Source organism: Pelodiscus sinensis, chromosome 14, assembly GCF_049634645.1.
Source record: "Pelodiscus sinensis isolate JC-2024 chromosome 14, ASM4963464v1, whole genome shotgun sequence".
Lineage (NCBI taxonomy): Eukaryota > Metazoa > Chordata > Testudines > Trionychidae > Pelodiscus > Pelodiscus sinensis.
Genome location: NC_134724.1, coordinates 35,949,049 through 35,970,514, shown reverse-complemented (window position 1 = coordinate 35,970,514; position 21,466 = coordinate 35,949,049). Strand labels below are relative to the sequence as shown.

General features: G+C 41.4%; 1 protein-coding gene and 1 long non-coding RNA gene across 6 annotated transcripts in view; one reads left to right on the top strand and one right to left on the bottom strand.

Annotated features, from left to right (window-relative positions):
• Positions 1 to 21,466, bottom strand: part of ZNF592 (zinc finger protein 592) — a 65,179-nt gene that overhangs the window by 11,146 nt on the left and 32,567 nt on the right. For all 5 annotated transcript variants that reach the window (XM_075897462.1, XM_075897463.1, XM_006128023.4 and 2 more), the window contains 4 exons: positions 11,380 to 11,558; positions 7,637 to 7,813; positions 6,621 to 6,780; positions 251 to 526 (listed from right to left, as the gene is read on the bottom strand). In XM_075897462.1, the coding sequence (XP_075753577.1) occupies positions 251 to 526; positions 6,621 to 6,780; positions 7,637 to 7,813; positions 11,380 to 11,558 (792 nt within the window). The remainder of the gene's footprint in view (positions 1 to 250; positions 527 to 6,620; positions 6,781 to 7,636; positions 7,814 to 11,379; positions 11,559 to 21,466) is intronic.
• Positions 14,901 to 21,110, top strand: LOC112546591 (uncharacterized). Its single transcript, XR_003090327.2, has 3 exons — positions 14,901 to 15,039; positions 18,685 to 18,747; positions 20,987 to 21,110. It is a non-coding gene; the product is annotated as an uncharacterized LOC112546591 (long non-coding RNA).

The window sequence follows — 21,466 nt, the reverse complement described above, 5'->3', positions numbered from 1 at the left end:
ACATGCATTGAGGGAAGGAGCTGAGGAAAGATGACATGCCAAAAAATAGATCATGCCATTCAAGAAGACCTGATATGCTTGCAGCAGGTCAAATCAAGGTATTTTTTTCTGGCTGTGCTCTCACTCCAATAGGGCTGGTGAACAGCTATTGGGTTTCTATATGATTGCAATATTAATGACTGGTAGTTCTATTGCCAAAAGCTCATAAACAGGAAGAAACATGCCTGAAAGATTTCATTTGGCTCCTTACCTTTCCATGGCTTTTCTTCATATGGGATACATAGTTTTCCCGATCAGGGTTCCACTGAGAACACTCCCTACAAGTCCAACCAGCACTTTTCACATTGAGTTTTGATTCTGAGTTGTCTTCCGCCCTTGTGTCCTTCCTTGGCGAAGAGGTATGGGAAGTACCATTGGCTACTGACAACTCCTTTGGTGGTGTAACAACCTGGCTGCTAGATGTTGTCTCGGGCTTCTGCCGAAGGTTAGAGACATCCTCAGGATTTGGGGGGACCCCATGAACAGCCTGATTAGCAATAAGGGAATAGAGCATCAGAATCAAACACAGTTCAAATAACATAGCACTAAGGTACTCCTAAATCCTCACCAAGCTTCTGCCCTTGAAATAAGCTATAAAGTTCTGCCTGACAGAAGAGTTGTTTGAGAAGCACTGCTAATAATGTATGATATTGTATATTTGGCTCCCCATCTTGAGATCACAACATGCTTTATGAACATGAATTAATCCCTGTTCCCCTACTAGGTAGGTCAGAGTATTTCTACCATTTTTAATATGAGGAAATTCAGACACACAAGTGCAGTGACTAGAGTGTGGAGCCAGTAAAAGAACCCAGATGTCATAACTCCCAATCTTGTGCCTTAATCATTCAAAGGCATGAAAGGTCTTCAAAAAATTGATTCCATTGTCTAATCTGCAAGCAGGACATATCATGAAAGGTTGACTCTCTGATTAATTCCCTTATTCCGTACAAAGAATCAAACCAGGCAGCTGCTGTAACTTCTGGATTGATAACCAGGGCCCTGTCTTGATGAGCAAAAAGAGTGTGATTTTCAATCATGTTAGTTCAATAAGCCAACTTCATATGACTAAAAAGCCCACTTCAATTCAATTCTAAGTCTCAACTAAGGCACACAAAGTCATTAATAAAAGACAACTGGTTAAAGCATGAGAATTAGAATCAGGAGGCCTGGATGCTATAGCAGGATCTGCCACAGACAAGTCGCTTGGCTTGGAATTTTTCAAAAGGAGTTGGATACCCTTTGAGACTTTCATGGGGTGGTTGAAAATAACAGCCTTATCCACTGTCATGCCTCAGTTTCCACAGCTGTTAAATGATGATACTAATATTTACCTGCATCACAGGTAAACTTTAACCCAGTGTCTGCAAAACATTCATTTTCAAATGAAAGGTGTAAGGGAAGAGCAAAGTATTACTCATGAATGTTTTACTCTATTGGGGAGTGAACTACCCATTTATTTGCCTTCCAAGGCATGGCTATAAACAAAATGAAGAAAAGGACTTCAAAAACTCTGGCAATGTTCTTTGCTATAAATAAATGGTCCAGATTCACATTTCTCAATGGAACTTTATCTATAAAAGAGACTGTTACATGGAAAACAATGAGGTTTTCATGGCTATAAAACTGCTTCTGAACTTATTGGGATAGTACAAATATTGGCATGTAAATTAAGAAATAATAAAACAAAAATGCTTCTTTACAGATCATGTAGTCTCTCTCAGATTCAGCTGCAAGACATTCTGTGGTGGGATAATTTCTTTACCAATAATGTTATTTCTAGATAGCCATCTAAGATAGTGGTGATCAAATCTCATTTTCTTGATATAAACAGAATGCTGCTTTGAATTGATCAAAACCACCCGAATCAAAACTTTGTTCAATAGCTTCTTCATTAGTCAAAAATTTTCATTAACATTTTTCAAAAAAAGTTGACATTTTATTGATAAAAACCTTAAATCTTTGGTTTTCAGTTGCTGACTTGTTTGTTTTTAGGTTTTTTTAATTAAAAACAAAAAAAGTGAAAATATGATGTTTTTAAAATTCAAACCTATTGCAGAAAGATTTTCATCCAGCTCTTACTGCTGCCTTGATAAGGAAGAAATGAACAACCCCTACAGCATGAACAACATGGAACAGCTTGACAGGTGTAGTATAAGGCCGGGGATTTGGCACTTGCCATGATGAACTAATACAAACAAAATGTGATGAACCAAATCCCTTCTTTTATGTAATATCTATTCATGTAATGTACAAGGAAAATAACCACAGAAAATATAAAATACTGCTAGAAATAGAAATGTTTCTAAGTGGAATGTATTTCACATTTTTCAGTCTGTCCTCAAAAAAAATCTTTAAAAGCCTCCTCCTTAGTTACACGTGAAGTATTTAAACACTTACACTTTCCTTTGCTTCAATATAAAACTGCCAACCCAACCCCAAGTTTTAATTTATTTTTTTAAATTAGCTTGTCTCAATAGATAGAAAAAACAATAAAACGGGTACTTAGCTAGCTGTTTAATTACCAAATATACCAAAAAAATGTCAGTGATGTAAAAAGAAGTTACTGATCTTATCTGGTAACTGGAGTTTTTTGAGAGGCTGGGTTAAGACATGCAGAGGCACTAAACTATGTCAAGTGTGAGAGGCCCCTTAGCATCATCAAAAATGGATATTATTCTAACAGAAAGGACAATGAAAACAGAAATGAGAAAGTTTTATATTTCCATATATATTGGTACACAGGGGAGGATGCAACTAAAAACTAGTAATGGGTTTGTATTTAAGAGGTCCAGCATAATCTGAGGCCTAAAGTGTGGTAGTCGGCATGCCTTCTTTGCATCCGACACAGGAAAATATTTGCTTGCAGTGTGTTAATCTATACCCGTGCTCCTCCTCTCCTCATGTTGGACCAAGGGCAGAAAGGGCAACATGGGCCAAGAGCCAGGAAGTTCTCTCTCTAGCATAAGTGTACATCATCTGAAGCAGAAAGGAGGGCAGGTAGTGGAATGCAGATCATGAGCACAGAACTCCAGTTGCTGTAAATGGTAAGTAATGCCACTGCTGTAAGTGCCCATCCCTATGTCTATTCCACTGTGGGTGACCGACAAGCTGTCCACACTGAGAAGGCTGTGAGGACCTATGCAGTATTGAGGATTCAAGGGCCACCTACTGAAAGGATACACCAGCTGCAGAGGCTTGCATAATGTCTTGTGAAAGCATGTATACAGCTCCATATTGCTGCTTCCCAGATGTTAGTGAGTAGCACTTCATGAAATGAGGCTACAAAAGCTGCTCTGACTCTGGTAGAGTGGGCCCTCTTGCCTTGAGGGGGACAGGATAAGCTAAGTGATCGCACAGAACAATAGCTTGAAATCCACTTGGAAAATCTCTGAGAAGAGATCCCCTGTTTCTTCATTCATTCTGCCAATCCAGGCAATTTAAGTGATTTTTTTTAATGTAACATTAATGCCCAGCATAAACCCAGGGAATACAGTCTCTTCTCCTTCCCTTCGTGTGACTTGGGCAAAGAGGTGTATTGTCTGATTTAGATGAAAGGCTGAAGAATTTTGATGGCATAGATCACATTAGTGAATGTGCAGTTAAAAGAGCCTCTGATTTGGTGGCTGGTGTGGTTGGGTCCAGTGATGAAATTGCTTGTGTAGATGTGTGGGCAGAGTTGGCATCGGGGCGGATTGCATGGGTGGGTTTCTGGATGATTATGATGGAGGAGTGTTGCATGGTTACTGGAAAGAATTTGTTTGAGGTCAGGGGGTTGTCTGTAGAGACTGTCCAATTTGGTTCTACTAGACTATAAAAGTAATGGTTTGGAAAGTTAATTAATGCAAGTTAAGATCCCATGTGGGAGCGCTAATGTGACTGTAGTGAGGCAGCTGCCCCATTCTGGCTGGGAAGGGGTTAAAGCAGGCTGGAGGGAGCCTGCACAGAACCCCGACCCATCAGGGAGAGGCTTTTAAGAAGCCAGCAAGAGGGCAGCGTGCTGGGGCAGTGCTGTATACAAGGAACTGCTCAGCAGAGAAGAGTTGGGTCCTAACTAGGTAGGGTGCAGGACTGGTTCTGGGACTGGACACGATGACCTCTTGAGGTACTTTCCAGTTCCTGCATTCTAGGATTCTATGACAACAATCAGGAGAGCAGTAAATAATGAAGAGGACAGATCACTTATTCAGAGTGATCTGGATCACCTTGTAAGCTGGGCACAAGCAAACAAGACGCATTGTAATACGGCTAAACATAAATGTATACATCTAGGAGCAACGAACGTAGGCCATATTTACAGGGTGGGAAGTAATGACTCAGATTTGGCCTTGTGGTGGGTAATTAGCTGAACCCGTGCCCTCAGTGTGACAAGGTGCCCAAATAGCTAATGCACACCTGGGATGGATAGACGGGGAGGGGGAGGAAGAGAGGTGTGGAGGTGTGATTTCCAATTAAAGTGTACTGCTGATTCAGGATGCTGTGTGTGTGGATCCTATAGTCCCTCACAGTCAATATAGATATAAGGAGGTCTTCAAAGCACAATTTAAAAACAGTCCTGGGGAAGGGAGCCTCATCTTAGGGGGTCATGGCAGGGCCTAGAGGATCCAGAACCTTCTATCGGGGATGACATCTCTTAGAAGAGGTTTTGACAGTCCTTCCCCATGTCGCATTTTCCCGAAGAGGGAAAATGTGGGGTCCCGTTCCACTGGCTTGTGCTGCCAGTACCATCTCTGTGGAAATGCATCTGGTAGAGCATCCCTCATAGCATTCATGGACCAACGGTTTGAGAATCTAGCAGGTAAGGACCAGGACCAGGAGCACTACGAGGCAATGCTCTGGATCTAGAAGGATGACTATACTCTCTGAAGTACAGTCATCAATGTGAAAACTCTTCTCCCTGTTTACTTGCAGCTGGCATGGAAAGGCCCTTGGAACTCAGTGTTTGCTTATGTGGGGACAGTATGTGGGACAGAGGGAGCATGTGGTTCTCAGATATCCAGGCCCTGGCTTCTCTCGCCCCTTGGTCCGTACCAATGGTTCTGCTCCTGTCAACAATGTCAATGCAGAAGCACCCTTACTCTTTGGAGTCCATGTTATTACCATGACCCCTAACTGGCTCTTCAGCCTCCCAGAACTGGGTGTGAACGGGTTGGGTCAACAGTCCTTCTCAGAGTGAGATCTCTCTCTAGGCTTCTGAAAGTGCCCCCCACCCTTACTGTACACCCAGGAACAGTCTTAGTGCTACCTTTCTGTGCCCCTGTATGAGATGTGGGAGAGCTAGGCTTTGCCCCACATGCAAGGTGGGGTTTACTTGAACTGAAGCCTCATAGTATTCTCTGTTAGAGGTCTTCTACATCTGAACGCCTGTGGATTGGGAAAGGATGGGAGATATGGCTTTCAGGAGATGTATGAGCTTCTCCAAGATAGAAGAGGCTTCCCTGTAGGTAGCAATTTACTGAAAAGAAATGGGGACAGGAGATGCCCTTCTTGAAGGTCAGATTCCTGGGCATAATCTGCATCCCACACCCAAGGAGGGAGGGGATGGAAGCAGACAGAAAGGAGTTGTTCCAAATGCTAACCAACCAAAATAACTAACAAAAGATTCTGTTTTACAATATTTACAGGTTCGAAGGTGGCGGGACAGTTCTGTGGACACTGGAAGGTTCCATCTGAGATCATGGTGTGGCAGAAAGGAACCGGAGAGGCAATCAGGCCCTACTTAGTCCTGAGTATGAGGAGAGAAAGCACACAGGTGTAGACCAAAGACAAATCTCACCAACAGAAAGCAAAAATTTTCAGTATCAGGTTCACAAAGCACTCTCACAGTGGACTATACAAAGAGGCCAGTATTTGAAGGAGTACTCTGTCCAATTCTGGGAGCTGCACTTTAGGAAAGATGTGGACAAATTGGAGAGTCCCAAGGAAAGCAACAAAAAGGATGATGGGTTTAGAAAACCTTACCTATAAGGAAAAGTCTTTAAAAAAGGGTATGTTTAGTCTTGGGAAAAGAAGAGTGGGGAGGGAGGGACCGATGAACCTTCAAATAAGTGAAAGATTGTTATAAAGAGGATGATGATAATTGTTCTGCACATCCACTGCAGGTAGAGCAGTTTGTAATGGGCTTAATCTGCAGCAATGGAGAGTTGAGATAAATAGATAGGAAAAAATTCTAATTCTAAGGATAGGCAAAACACTAGAACAGGGAGGTTCAAGGGAGGTTGTGTGATCCCCGTCCTGGAGGTTTTAAAGAACAAGTTGAACAGACACCTGTCAGGGATGGTCTACTTTTAATTGTTCCTGCTTCAGCACAGGGGACTGGACTTGATGACCCTCAAGTTCCCTTCTGAGCCTACATTTCTATGATTATAGAACATCTCTACTATGAAATGTACTAGTGTTACCCAAACTTGCATAGAGAATTTTTACTTTACTCCACCATGCCTCCTGGCAAAAATTGCAAACATAAAACAAAACTCCACCACTTCTTCTAGCTCCTGCCCTCTGAGTCATTTCTGCCTGTATACAGACACACACAAAAACAGGGCTCTATGCTGTCAGTAAAGTCAGATTCAGCTACCTACCTTGACATGCTGCATTAACTGCTGTTTCTGCATATACACTAATTGACACTGCGGACACTTAAATACTCCCACCAACAGCTTGTTGGCATTCTGCTGGAAGTGCTCTTGGAGCAGCTTCTTCTTGTTAAAGACAGTCTCACAAGAACATTTGTAGATAACCCTGGAACAATTTTAAAAAAATAAAATTCATGCTCAGTTTATGAACTAGTTTGAAAAGACCTTAGGCAAAAGAAATCTCAGATTCAATCTTGGAAATGGAAGCTATTTATCAGAGAATGGCCTTCTCTCAATGAGCTGCCTGCACATACCCAGGTGTTCTGCTTATACGCTCAACAAGCAGCAGAGGCCCCAGAACTATTTCAAGTAATTCGTTGGAAGGGCTGAATGCATCAGGCACATGTTAGGTGTTCTAAAAAGAGGACCCATTAAGCCCTGTCTGGATTGGGAGGGGAACCACGGATGTACAGAGGGAATTTATTCAGAGAACATGTTACTTCCCACCAATCTGCTTCCCACACCCCCAAGCTCTTTCAGCCATGGCTAGAGGGGAAGGAGGAAAGGCTGCAGAATGAACAACAGAGGAGAGTTTCTCCTGCTTTTGTAGGCAATGGCACCCCCATCATCCAGATGCCAAAGGAGCCAGCTATAGTGCAAACTCCTTGCCACTAGATGCCACTCTTGTTCATGGGCAGGCAGAAGGTCACAGTTGAGAGTCCCTTGCTGGAGCTGCTCACTCTCTCCCTATCCCTCCATCTCCAATCTAAAAAGGCTCTGAGTTCAGGGCAGGAAACTTTGGCTTGGCAGAGCCTGAGTTCCCGGCTAACAGCAAAAGTAGCAGCTTTATCCTCCTCTTCTTTCTCCGAGTGTGACAGGTAAAGGAAGGAGAAGAAGAGGAGGAGACGTGGAAGTGGGAGAGAATGTCAGTTCCAGAGTCATCCAGTGGCTAACACAGTCTGCACAAAACATCCAGCAAACCGTAAAGTGAGCAAATGCTTCCAAACGCTCAGGGCACTTACTGAGTAGTCTTGTGAGGCTCTTCTGGATGCTGGCTAGTAATATGAGCAGTGGTGCTGTCTGCAGATTTGAAGGCCATTGGACAGAAAGAACATTTGTGGAAGACTTCGCAGTGTTTCTCGTGAATGTGCACTTTCAGCATAGCTAGCGACATAAAGACAACGCCACAGTGGATACACCTGGAAGGCAGAGGGGTAAAATAAATCTGCATTACAAACACCAGGCATCTCTTCTCTGCAACTTCAAATGGAAACACAAGAGTGAAGAGCACCAGGATACTGTGACAGCTCTCATACGACCTCTTCAGTAGTGGTCTCCAGTAAGGGGCAGTAAGCAGAAAGTCAAAGGAATTCATGAATCATACAATGCTGTGGAATGTCCATCATTTGTGAGAAAGAAATAATGCAAAAGGGGCTTAGAGAAACTAAGAATACAGGGAAGAACAAAATGTGATTCAGCTTAGAAAAATGCAACTAATAAATCTGGAGAAAATGATCCATATCACAGCTTGTCACAAGAAACCTAAGAGAGTAAAAAACAGTAAACACCACTACAATGCAGCTCAATCTGGCAGTAATAAAAGGTATTTTGGTTTTCAGTTGGAATATCATATGTCCCCACCTATACAACTCTGAAGAGACTGTCTCTAGTATTGCACCAGGCACTTCAGTACCAGCAACATGGACACAAACTGAGGGAGAAAAACAAAAATACTGAAGAGGTTGAAATGACTGGGAGGGCACAGGTCTGCTGGAAAAAGAGCAAAGATCAGCCTCCAGGGACAGTACACCCAGCCCACCTCTCTGCATCTGACTTTCTTCACCACTAAGGCTATGGCTATAGTACAATGCTTACACTGGCAAAGCTGCATCCACACAGCTTTGCCAGTAGTACCAGGCATGAACAACTGTGTGTGACAACCATAGGGCTTGTCTACACTTACAACACTATCTGGGTGCAGCTGCTCTGCTGTAGCACTTAGTGAAGAGGCTACCTACGCCAATGAGGAGTCTCTTATTGGCATAGATACGCCACCTCCTGGAGAGGGGGGCAGCTATGTGAGTGGGAGAAGCCCTGTCAGCGAGACAGCACTGTTCACACTGGGCGTTTGGTCAGCATGAGTCGGTTGCTCAGGGGTGTGGAAACTGACGTAAGTTGGAAGTGCTGATCAAGCCTAACTCTGTCACTGGAATGCCAGCCTCCAGCAGCCTCTCCTAACTCCCACCACTTCAAATAAACCAGGCTATGACACCGTCTGATCTGTTCCTCTGCACTGCTCTGGAAACCGCATCCACTCAGGTTTGGCGTCAGGTATGTTATGTGTAGACCCTGGCCCTAACAGTGGTTGTATGTATGTATTTCCCAGGTTTCTTCATTTTAGAAAAGATCTCTAACACACCAGCAGGAAACAGGATCTTCACAGCACTGACCAGCCACTCAAGGGCTTGTGGAAATAGCTCTCTCAAAGCTCCTCATCTGCAGTGCACAAGAATGCTGCTCAAGTAGATACAAGCAGCCAGTGTGCTGTGACCACTGCTTTTCAAGTTGGATAGTCTTGGCTCGTTGTTTCCCAATCCTCTTATCTGCTTGTTGTCTCCATCTGTTGTCTCGTCCTGTTTTTGGATTTTTAGCTCCATGGTGTAGGAATCCTCTTTTTGTTCTGGTCTGATGTGTACAATGCCTAGCGCGATGCATTCTTGGTTTATGATTGAGGTTCTTAGCTGCTAATTTAAAAATCCCTTGTAGTGGGCCTCAACATCAAAGAAGGGGTAGGGATTCACACAGAACTAACAGCAACAATGGTGACCTCACTGCTCCCCTGTACTTTCACAAAAATCCTGTTCTTTCTAAAATGAACTGCTTACTCAAAGATTTTCCTCTAGGACACAACACAAATGATGCTGCCATACAAAATCCCCTTCACAGTGGTAAACATGGGAACAAGGGGATATTACCACAAAGCATCTACAAAAGGCACATGCATTCAGGAAGCAATCCAAATGTCACACTGGAGAACAAAGGTAGGTGATGAAACATGCTATTTGACAGCTCTCTGTTCCAGCTTTCCAGTTATGAGAAAAATTACAATTATTTGTTCCTTTTTGTAATAAATTTGAAATTGTTACCAGTACCCTGTGAATTCCTGCAGCCCTGAAAACAACAGCAGAATTCACCCCCCCCGCCTCAGAAGTGTGATTCAGAATCTCACAGTTCATTGTAAAGTTTTTGGCCCTCCGGGTTGCAAAAGAAAAAACACAATCTCTCTACTATTATCTTAATAGGCTTTCAACTTCAACATTTAAAAGAGTGGCATATTCCTGAAAAATAGTGTGAACAGATAGTGCAAAATAAATTGAATTTAATATGAAAACAGCAGAGGAATGCAATGGATTACTATTTACTTTTATACTTAATTCAGTAAAAATCTTTATTTTATAAATTTATTGGCATCAGTTACAGAATTTCCAGAGTGCTGTAGAATCTATGGACTCTAGATCCATGAGGCCACAGAGTACACAAAATGTTGTATACTGCAAGGCATGCTAAATTTCATAGAACAAGACTTTCTACTATATTCTTGCAATCCAAAGGGACTTGAAAGCCATCAGATTTGTCTAGCTGAGAATTCGTCTAGCATGGGGGAGCTTGCAGCTGGCATGAAGATATGTACCTGGTTTCTATGTGAACCACTCAGCCCATATGAATGAAAGGAGGTAGAGAGGGGGCATGACTAGGATACTGCTGCATCTGGCACTTTATGATCTGTCTGGTACCACAGTTAGCTTGTCTGAAGTATGAGCGGCTCTTAGATTACTCTAACCTACTCCAGGAATGGTACAGATATGCAAAAATAATCTGGGTAACAAAGAAAAACCCACACAGGCCTATGCCAGCCAATCTGTGCTACAGACATCTGGTTTAGAGCTGGGTGGGTCATTCCCAGAGTTCAGGCTTCATAAGGCTGAAACAGCCCTGCAGCCTGAGTCAGCTGGCACAGACCAACCATGGGTTTTTCTTTGTTGTGTAAACATACCTTCAGGAAGCTGTAATCAGCTCCTGGATACACACTTCATTGAACCAAATGGATCTTACAATCTTGCAAATATCTGTGTGGTACGTATCTGAAAAACAAAATTCTTCAGCAGATTTGTGGAAGATCCTTATTTTGGAGAACATGGCTGTGATGTTAAATTCCCTAGTTATAGAGATAGCCAGGTATTATTGTTGAAAGCACATATCTTTCTAAATAGAAAGCTGACGGTAAAAAATAAATTTGAGCTTGAGTGGGACTGATGCTTCCAGGTATAACACTGGAAAGATTTCGGGGCCAATGTTTTCAAAAGAGCCAATTTATTTTCTTTTGAAGTGAGCTCAAATTCATTTCAGTGCTCAGAAATGATTTCCAATAGCTTTGATTTACTGTCATCTTTGTCTCATTACATATTTTTAAACCTGTTTTGCTTCTTCAGAATGCTTTCCTTAGTTGAGTTGTGCGCGCAATTATGAACCCAAATAAACAGGCTTTATCAATTTTTCAAACTGGTGGCAGGAAGTGATCTTCATGATATTAATATATTAAAAATCTTTTAATGAGATTCTGGATTCAGCTTTTGTAACCCCTCGCACCTCAATCTGCCTAATTTTCTCTAACAGATCATGAAAAATCTGTCTTCTTTCCAAAGAGCTGACATGGGATTCCATTTTTCCTCACATTCCCAGACAGACCCTTTGAAGCAGCACAAACCTGTAGCCAACTTTGCGAGAGTAATGTAGGCAATTCTCCTTGACATGGGTTTGGAAATAGGCTGATCGGCACAACGTTCCACACTCTGGGCAGCAGTAGGGGGACTTGTGAGTATGGATTCTTTGATGAGCACAGTAGCAGCACTGGTTAGGCAGCATCATCTGGCACACTTGACAAGTCTGGAGAAAGAAAATAAAATCATTAACCATTCATTCTACACAATTGTTTTCTTAGGTGCTCTAATTTAATCCTAGAATCATTGGGATTGGAAGGGAATTAAACGATCCCTGGTTTTGCCTAGTATCTCTCTACTGATAGAGATTCCACTGGCCCTTGGCCACTTCTTCCATTGTCAAGACGATTACAGTGGGACCGCCCATTCCAAGACCATGGCTTCTTGTGTCACTCAATTCCTCAAAACCCATGAGACAGAAATGTTTTATATTTAGGCTCTTCCTCAGAATAAGCTATTTTGCAAAATTTCTGCAAAAACTTTTCAATCATCTTTTGAATAGGTGGTGAGGAGGAGGAGTAAAAGAATTAATCGTTCCCATTATAAAAATACCTTGCTTTTAAAGACCGCTCTAATGCTGAAGTCACTTGGGTAAAATGTTGGAATTTGGCAGAGAAATACAGGCAGTCCCCGGGTTACATGGATCCGACTTACATCGGATCCCTACTTACATCGGATCCCTACTTACAAACGGGGTGAGGCAACCCCGCACTAGCTGCTTCCCCCCCAGCAGACCACTGAGACGCACCGCGGTCCCGCCGCCCGCGTCCTCCGCGGCGAGAAAAGCCGCTCCGCATCTCCCTGGTCTGCAGGACTGAGGGAAGTGAGGTGTGGGAGAATAAAACTGAGCTCTGGATAAATGTTTGGCTAGAGTTTCCCCTACAATATGTACCAGTTCCGACTTACATACAAATTCAACTTAAGAATAAACCTACAGTCCCTATCTTGTACATAACCCGGGGACTGCCTGTAGTGATCACAGAGAAATGCATTTGAATGTCTCTAGGAAAACGGCTCTAGACTTTGACAATTATGAGCCTTCAGAAATTACCTACCATACATGCTGTACAATGTGCAAGGTTTTCTTACTAATCTTGTACAGCGTGAAACTAACGAAGGAAAGAAAGTACACACATGCAAGAGTAACTGGGCTACACTTTGAAGGAGCCCCCTTTCCTCAGTTTCTGCAGATGTTATGGAGCCTAGCACTCCTGGCTGTGCATCTGGAAAAAAGGTGTGTGTGTGTGTGTGTGTGTGTGTGTGTGTGTGTGTGTGTGTGTGTGTGTGTGTGTGTGTGTGTGTGTGTGTGTGTGTGTGTGTGTGTGTGTGTGTGTGTGTGTGTGTGTGTGTGTGTGTGTGTGTGTGTGTGTGTGTGTGTGTGTGTTTAGAAGCACAGGTGTGCAGGGAAATTGCCAGGAGTTTGCTATGTATGTTTTCTACACAAACATGGTTTCAAACTCAATGGCTCCAAAACGCCTCAACTCCAGGCTCCAGCAACCCCAACTCCTCTCATTTCCCCCAACAGACTCAAGGACAGATGACAACCTGCTCAGGAGAAGAGCTGGGAAATGCCTTAGCATGTGTACAGCTTTGGTAGATGTCTGCCATGCAGAGCTCTGCTATGTTATATTTAGTGGCTCGATATGCCTATGCTTCAAGCTGTTTAAGATTCAACTTCATAACATGCTTGGGAGTGTTCTGACTGAGTCCAGCTAAATTACTTTAGACTATTGAATTCTTATTTTCTAACCATTTTTAAAAAAAGCCTTGGAAACACCATGAAAGAAAAAAAAAGTGACATGAAACATTAAAAGGACACACTGAAATTCTCATAAGTAGGCCTGGAAAAACTCTTTCAACAAGTTGGCCATAATTTTGAAACACTGTTTATATTTTTACCCAGTTAAATTGCCAAAATTAAGCAAAATTATTGGTTTTAAGCTTTTATTATTTTTATCAATTTAAATGTTCATTGTTGTGGGAAATTATGGGGAAGTAAGAATTAGTTAATAAGTTAAAACGGACAGCTAACACACAAATTGTCAACACGACTTGTCAAAATACATAGAATAATTTTCCCTAAATCAAAGTTCTCAAGCAGCATTTGTCTTACGTTGCGTGTCTGTAAATTACAATAATCAATGGAAATATTTTTATTGATTTGTGCGTGTAAAATGAAACTGACCTTTATAGACATTTACTAACAAAAATCAAATGCTTCCAAGACTAGTTATAAACCAGTACACACCTCAAGTTCTGGCTACACACACTGCCTTAATCCTGCCTCCTTGTGGGTGTGTATGGATCTGTATTTATAGTACCACAAGCTATTTCTACAATACAACATACAATTGTTTTTTCCTGCGTCCTTAGATACAATGTGCAACATTAGTTTTGTGTATGTCAGAGTCCTTGGTACTATAGATTAACTATAAAGTGCAACAATAGTGAAAATGAACTGGTGTATACAATCCACCTAAATTGATAGCTATGTTAGTATCATAATTATCTTGGATCTCTTACCAATGACAACACTTGTAGCCAATCCTGTAATAAACTAAAGATTTATTAATTAGGAAAAAGTTATTTACACAGTTCAAATAGGTAAAATATATACACACAAATGAATTTCAGTAGTTTCAAAAGGATATAAACATTGCTCTAATATGCAAGTTTTAGGTCTTTTAGCACTAAGCTTGGAGACCCCTTGCATATGCTTAGAAACATTGCACTCTATGAACTCCAAGCAGCACAGGGATAATTTTTCTTGACAGGAATTTTTATCCCCTTCTCCCAGAGTTCGAGCTGAGGAGAATTTCTGCACATCTCCACTTCCTGGGTTTGTGGGGAGCAATCAAAGTCTTTTGTCCACGGATGTTCCACAATGGCTTCTTTGATGTCAAGAGGCCTTCTATTGTTGGGTAAGGGATGACCCCTCTTGTGGTAAACTAGTGTTTCACATTTAGCAATGTTTTCCTTCTGGCCGTGTGGATTTACAGTTTTAGAGCAAACAAACAAAGCAAACACTTCAACACCTGATGGCATAGAATAGAGATTTATAAGTAAGATTAACTCATGCAGCAACTTAGAAGCATTAACACTAAACAGTCTTTTGCTGGGACCTGGCATGCCAGCATGTCCCTATATATTTGTATACAGTTAGTGACAAAATTAAATACATGCAGCAGACAATAAAATAGATAATGTATAATATAAAAAGCTTACTTCAGAAAAAAGGTATTAGACCATTACCATAATGAAATAAATGTAAAATTAACAGAATTAAAACCATTACAAGTTGCTGCACAACCATACGTAAAGTTGTAAACAACTTCATTGTTATATCATTGTGATGGGTTGGATCACTGAGGTCCCCTGGGGACTATCACCTGATGTGCTGGTTATACCACTGAGTCAGCCAGACTACCCTCTGGAGCACCCACCACCCTCTCCTGCTGGGCCAGAAGCTCTGGTTACCACAGTTCTGTGCCTTGGCTGGGTTGAACAGATACTGAACCAGATCACCTTGGGAAGTTTCAGTTACAGGAACGTTAACAGTAACGAGGAGCCCAGCCCTAAGAGGACCAAAACCCTAAATAAATCCATCTTACTCTGCTTAAAAGTTTTACACAGAGAACGTTCATAAGGTCAGTCCTACTTATCATGAGAGATATGTACAGCTGTGGCTCCCCCTCCCCCAGGTAGCAATGATTTACACTGGACTTGATCATAAACCAGTGTCATTAAGTATAAAATGAAGGATTTAAGCGATAGCAAGTGAAAGCAGACAGATCGAAGTAAGTTCCTAAGCCAAAACAAACAAAACATGCCCATTAAGACTAATACACTAGTATTCCTTGCCCTTGTCTTTATTTAGGTAAAAGTGCTCAAGACCATTGATTTTTTGTTTGGCCTAGGTCTATAGCTTTGTGTGTCTTTAGAGTTCTTTGTTTTCAGATTTCTTCATGTGTCCCCTCTTTGGGTGGGGAGGCAATATCAAAAGCTAGCTGAAGACATTGATTGTTGTACATTCTTTCAATAGGTTTCCCACCCCGGGGGAAGTCTTTATTTTAATCTCTCCCATGGAAAAATACCAGATTCAAGATGGATTCCAGCATAGTAACATATCATTCTAGGACTATCTATAGTTTGGGCCTACAGGAAAAACAAAGCTATTCGTAGGTCATTACCTTGAGCACCATTAAGATTTTAAGTATCAGGAATGGCTCTCCATACCAATTCTAAATCAATAAGCAGGTTTACATGTCATTTCTAACATCACAAAGAACAGTACATGCACAGAAATAGAATAGACACCTTCAGCAGATCATAACTATAAACAAGGCTCGACAATCTATTGAATCTACTTGCCCAGTGCGAGTAGATTTCAGCCTGGCGCCCCATTTACCGGCAGCACACGCATGCGCAATGCGGCTCTTGTGCATGCACAGCTGGCGAGTGGCTTTCGCCATGGTTCTTCAAGCCCTGACTATAAAGATATGTCACGTGATCCATGTCTTTGAATTCTGAATATTCGTAAGCCAATTTTCATAAAGCATGGGAGGGCTGTGAATCACAGGTGAAAAATAGCATGAATTTTGTCACAAAATACTATTTCACATGGTTTGTCTGGAAATGGGTGATGGGAGGGATCACGTAAGGATTGCTTGTTGTATTCCCTCCCTCTGGGGCATCTGGTATTGGCCACTGTCGGCAGACAGGATACTGGGTGAGATGGACCATTGGTCTGACCCAGTATGGCCGTTCTTATGGCAAAAGGTGGCAGATTTTTTTTAAACACTTTGGAGGCCTTAACCGTGCATCTGTAAAATATTCTTATGTAGTTTTATCTAATGGAATTAATAGCACTGATAGTTGAGGCCATTAGAAGACCCTTGCTTTTAGTTGCTCATACCCATAAGAAACAACCCATCAAGGGTGAAGTTTTCTGTGCTTAGTCTCTGCCTCAGATTAATTTTTTTTTTTTAGGAAAGTCTGAGAAAAATGGTGCATCTGTTTTCAAGAATGTTAAAATTGACTGCCTTTCCCTTCCTAGCCCCCCAACTCCAGAACCTTCAGAATCTGACAAAGAATTTGCAGTGGGCACATGGGTAGTCCTTATGACTTCAGCAACATGCGGAGTACTTTGGTTCTGAGCCAATACAACAATTTTAAGCACAAGAGTGGACCCACTGAATGGACTAACCACATGCTTAATTTTAAGAGTATGGTATGTGCTTAAGAGGTTTGCTGGTTCAGTGCCTGAGCACTCTGCCCCTTTCAGGATTAAGTCCAAACTCACTATTTGCATTTGCACAGCAGAACTTGCTCCCTTAATACTCGGAATGTTCCAACTGAACTAGCCTGGCATGGTTGTCCCTCTTACATATCAACAAGTCAATTGTTCCTGCTCATCAGCAAAAATGGTCTTTGACTTGCGGGAGAGCGCCCTGGAATGGGAGCCATGTCATCAAGAGGGGCCTTCTATCAGAGGTTTGGAACAGAAACAGAACACAGGTGTGTAATAAAGCAGCCCTAAATCTGATCCACATGGTCACAATACCTCTCAGAATAAACAGGCCAGATCTACGTGCTTAGCTGTGGGGAGATGGTATCCTGTCTCTGACAGCGCACAGCACCAGATGCTTCAAAAGAAAGTGCAAAACCCTTGACATCGTCAACGATGCAATAACCCCCCCAAATATTACTCAACTCTTCTGTCAGAAATTAGCTTATGCACTAGCTTTTTCTTCATTTGTTTTTTATTATTTATTGTAACTGAGTGCTCTCATTATCAATATAACTACCTACACCATTTTTTAACCTCAATTTATGGCAGTGAGTTTCATGGGCTAATTGTGTGTTCTGTTAATACTGGTAAAATAGTTTTTAAAATCTGCTGCCTTTCAGTCTTATTAAATATCCCCTTACAAAGTTATACTTACATAGAGCCTAATATCTAAAGGACCCATGCATAATAAAAGTCATAGTATTTCACCTAATAATTCCAGCAAAAAGCCCAACAAGTATTTGTGCTTGAACTTCAGTATATCTTTTAGAAAGACAACCAAGTGAAGAATTTAGAAATTTAAAGACTTGAGAAGAATTTACTAAGAATTTAAGTTCTTCCAATAAGTTATTATACACCACATTGTCCACACAAGACTTTTTACTGACTTAATAAATTGCCAATTGCTTACAGATGATAATGTGGACACTCAAACATTAGTATTTTACACTCGGAAGTGGACAGCATGCAACTTACAAGTATTTTAGCTGGAGTAATGGGTGATTTTTTAACAAATACTTGTACATCAGCTAGTGTGGTCACAGGCTCATCAGTACAAAGGTGCCTTGTGCTCATACAGCCGCTCCCCGAGTTATGACCAGCTCCACTTACGACCATCCGCACTTACGACTAAAGTGATCGTAAATGCGGATCTGAGTTATGAACGGCGAGCTGTGCTTACGAACAGGGTGGTCGCCATGTAACTATAGGATCCGAGTTACAAACACTTCGAGTTAGGGACCAAGTGTTGGTCCGTAACTTGTTCGTAACTCGGGGAGCAGCTGTAATTTACTCCTCTTGCCATATGGGAATAAGCATTTTTATACTGATATAACTGCATTTTTATACGGATATAACTAGGGGAATCCTGTCAATTTCACTTTCACTGTATTGGTACAGTTGAAGTAGCACAATACAATTTATGTGGGAACAAGGCATGGGGCATAGAACAAATGTTTATATCCTTGAATATACATTTGGCAGCAGGAGTTCATGATAGCTTTTAAAGATGTATTATCCACTTTTAGTTAACTGGCAAACAATTTGGGTTAAAAAAGTCTAGTTTAGATACGCTCACTGATTAAAACCATGGTGCCTAACATGCCAGCCACTGTGGCTATCTGGCCAGTTGAGTGTGGCTAGTTCACTTCTGCCTTCTTTCAAGTAACGTAACAAGAGAATGTAACGACACCTAATACTACCTCATTATCACAGGGCTATCCATATGCTTTATGGCAATATCCTTAAGACTATGAAGGGATAAGGTAGTGGGGCGCCCCAAAAGGCAAGTTGGCAGGTTCAGTGATATTTCCAGCACAGTGATGATAGTCCCAACTCCCAAGGAGGTTCCTGTGACCAAACCTATCACCATTTCCCTGATATTTTTATTAAACAACATAGCAATTGTTACCTTAAGCCATATAAACTCCTCAAACAGCTTTTCCCTCTATCAAAGCACTTACACATCCAGGACAGGTAATCAATTATTTCTTTTACCTTTCAGCATGAACTGAATCCATCTTCGTGCTTACTGATTTGATTAAGATTTTCATTGAAACCACAACCAGTAAGTATTCTAAACAAAATCATTTCCTTTTTCCTATCTTGGCCTTGAAACATGTAATTATCCTCAACTCTAGGGGACAATTTAAAAAAATGGTCATTTTTCATTAATCCAATTTTTTTTGCCATTCCTCTTTTAAATGTTTGGTACCAGACTTCTGAATTCCTGTTTACTCAGGGATATTTGTGTGTCAATCTCTCTATTTCTTTCAGAGATTTTAGCTGCTTTTTTCAGCCACTTTGTTACCAGTTATCCTGATATGTGCTGGGATCTAAGCTAATGCTTCATGTATCCCCATATGTACAAATCAGAAACATGATTTCATTGATTAAAACACTATTATTTACAAATACACCTTTTTATTGCCATATGATCTAGGGATGTTAGGAAGCGGGTATTTCACTCGAGCTACCCCTGCTGTGGCTCTGCAGTTTAAATGTAAGAGCTGCGCAGGCAGGCACCCCTACAACGTTTTTTACTGCAGAGCCACAGCAGGGGTAGCTCCTGGACCTGGACTGAGCCAAGCTTACTGAGACCCTCTGCGGACAGGGGCGGGGGGCAGAGGTTGCTTCTGATAGAGGCAGCAGCTCAGGGGAAGGCAGGCAGCTCTGCGGTGACAGTGCTGGGGGGAACCGGCTTTTAAGCCTGCTTCCCTCACCTTGCTGCCTCTGATACAGACCAAGGCAGCAGGGGAGAGGAAATGTGAGTAGTAGACTCAACTGACCAATAAAAGCCTAGGCTCATCGGTTAGTCAACTACTCACTTACATCCCTAATATGATCTGATACTGAGTCTGAAAAAATGACCGCCGCTGCAGTTTAACACTAGCATTACTAGCATAACACTAGCTCAGCTGTCATGACAGCCACAAAAATGGATATTCTTCCACATGCATTAATTCCAAATTCTGGTATAAAATAAACTATCTTCACTCTTCCTATTTTTCCATTTTTTGGACTCACCTATGTATTTTCAAAAACAACTCCACTTTTCATATAGTGGCACACTTCAGTTTTTATACCTATAGGCTGTGTCTAGATTGCACCCCTTTTTCATAAAAGGGATGCAAATTAGACACATCGCAATTGCAAATGAAGCGGGGATTTAAATCTTCCCCGGTTCATTTGCATAAACATGGCTGCCACTTTTTTCCGGCTCGGGGCTTTGCTGGCAAAAAGCACCAGTCTAGACACAGGTCTTTCAGAAAATAAAGCCTTTTCCGAAAGATCCCTTATTCCTCTTAAAATCAGGAATAAGGGATCTTTCGGAAAAGGCTTTATTTTCCCAAAGACCCGCGTCTAGAATGGCGCTTTTTGCCGGCAAAGCTCCGAGCTGGAAAAAAAGCGGCAGCCGTGTTTATGCAAATGAAGCAGGGAAGATTTAAATTCCTGCTTCATTTGCAATTGCGCTGTGTCTAATTTGCATCCCTTTTATGGAAAAGGGGTGCAATCTAGACATAGCCATAGTCTTCTACACTCTTAAGTTTATAAAATAATTGTAAAGCCACATTTGGACTGATGACTTTCCATCCATAACTTGTTTCCCCATGACTAAGTTTTGAGTTTAGCTTTTTCTTGTCTTTCAGTTCGGACATCCACATTTTAACTCAAATGGAATGCAGAGTTCTAACACTAGGTACTTAAGAATTCCCAATCAAAACTCATACATTTGGGTGGCAGTTTCATCACTGCGATTCCCTTTAATTTTGGCCCAGAAAGTAAGGTCTAGTAGTTTTACTCAGTGTAACTGGCATTTCACTAGAATATCTGTGTAGCATACCCATAGGTGTTGTAATAAATGCACCGCACACTGCTTTTAGTGCCTGGAATGTACTAAATCTAATTTTGCAAGTTTTTTATTTTTATGCTGACCTAAAACTTACCAATCTTAGTTGATAACTAAGTCACTCTCCCTCTAAACCACCTGCAGGGTTTTCTTATTAGCTCCCCAATTAGTCTGACCAATACTTTAAAGCACGCTGATCCTCCTTTTGCATTTATCCTTAACACAGAGTCTCTATGATCTTTTGAAAGTAACTGAATATCAAATATTACTCCGAGGGATTTAAATCTTAACTCTATCTAGTTATACTTCATAGAGAGACAGTGTACTCTCCTTTGTAGCTTTCCTTTTTATAAAGATCAATCCTTTGGTTTTAGCAGTGAGAACTTGACACCTCATGCATTTTCCCAGCCTGAAGTTTTTTGTAATGCTTTGTTGATTCTCCTTTCAAACTCCTCAGGTGTTCCTGCTCCTAACCCATAGAGCGCGATCATATGCAAATAGAGTGACACCTGCACCAGCATTTTGTATGTACAATACTATCATCATATTAAATAATGTAGGGCATATGACATAACATCCAATTCTAAGATGTATGGTCCATTTACTTGAAGAATGGATGGATTAGAGAATTTGCTCTCCTTATCAGTAGTTTGCCTTCTTTGTACAATATACCCTCCCTTCACAACATGTTACATGTTCTTCAATATCGTGAAACCTTTGTTTCACATACTACTTTTTAGTTTAGTTTTCAGTTAAACAATATGACTGATGTTTCCTCTTCCTCGCCTAAAACCACGTTGAACCTTATGACATTGATTTCCAAATAGGCAAAGAGTCTTTCATTCATAATTCTCTCTGTAATTGTACTGAGACTTAGCATAGTGACAACTGGTCTATAGGCATCCACTTTTGTGGACAATTTGCCTTATTTTCTTAC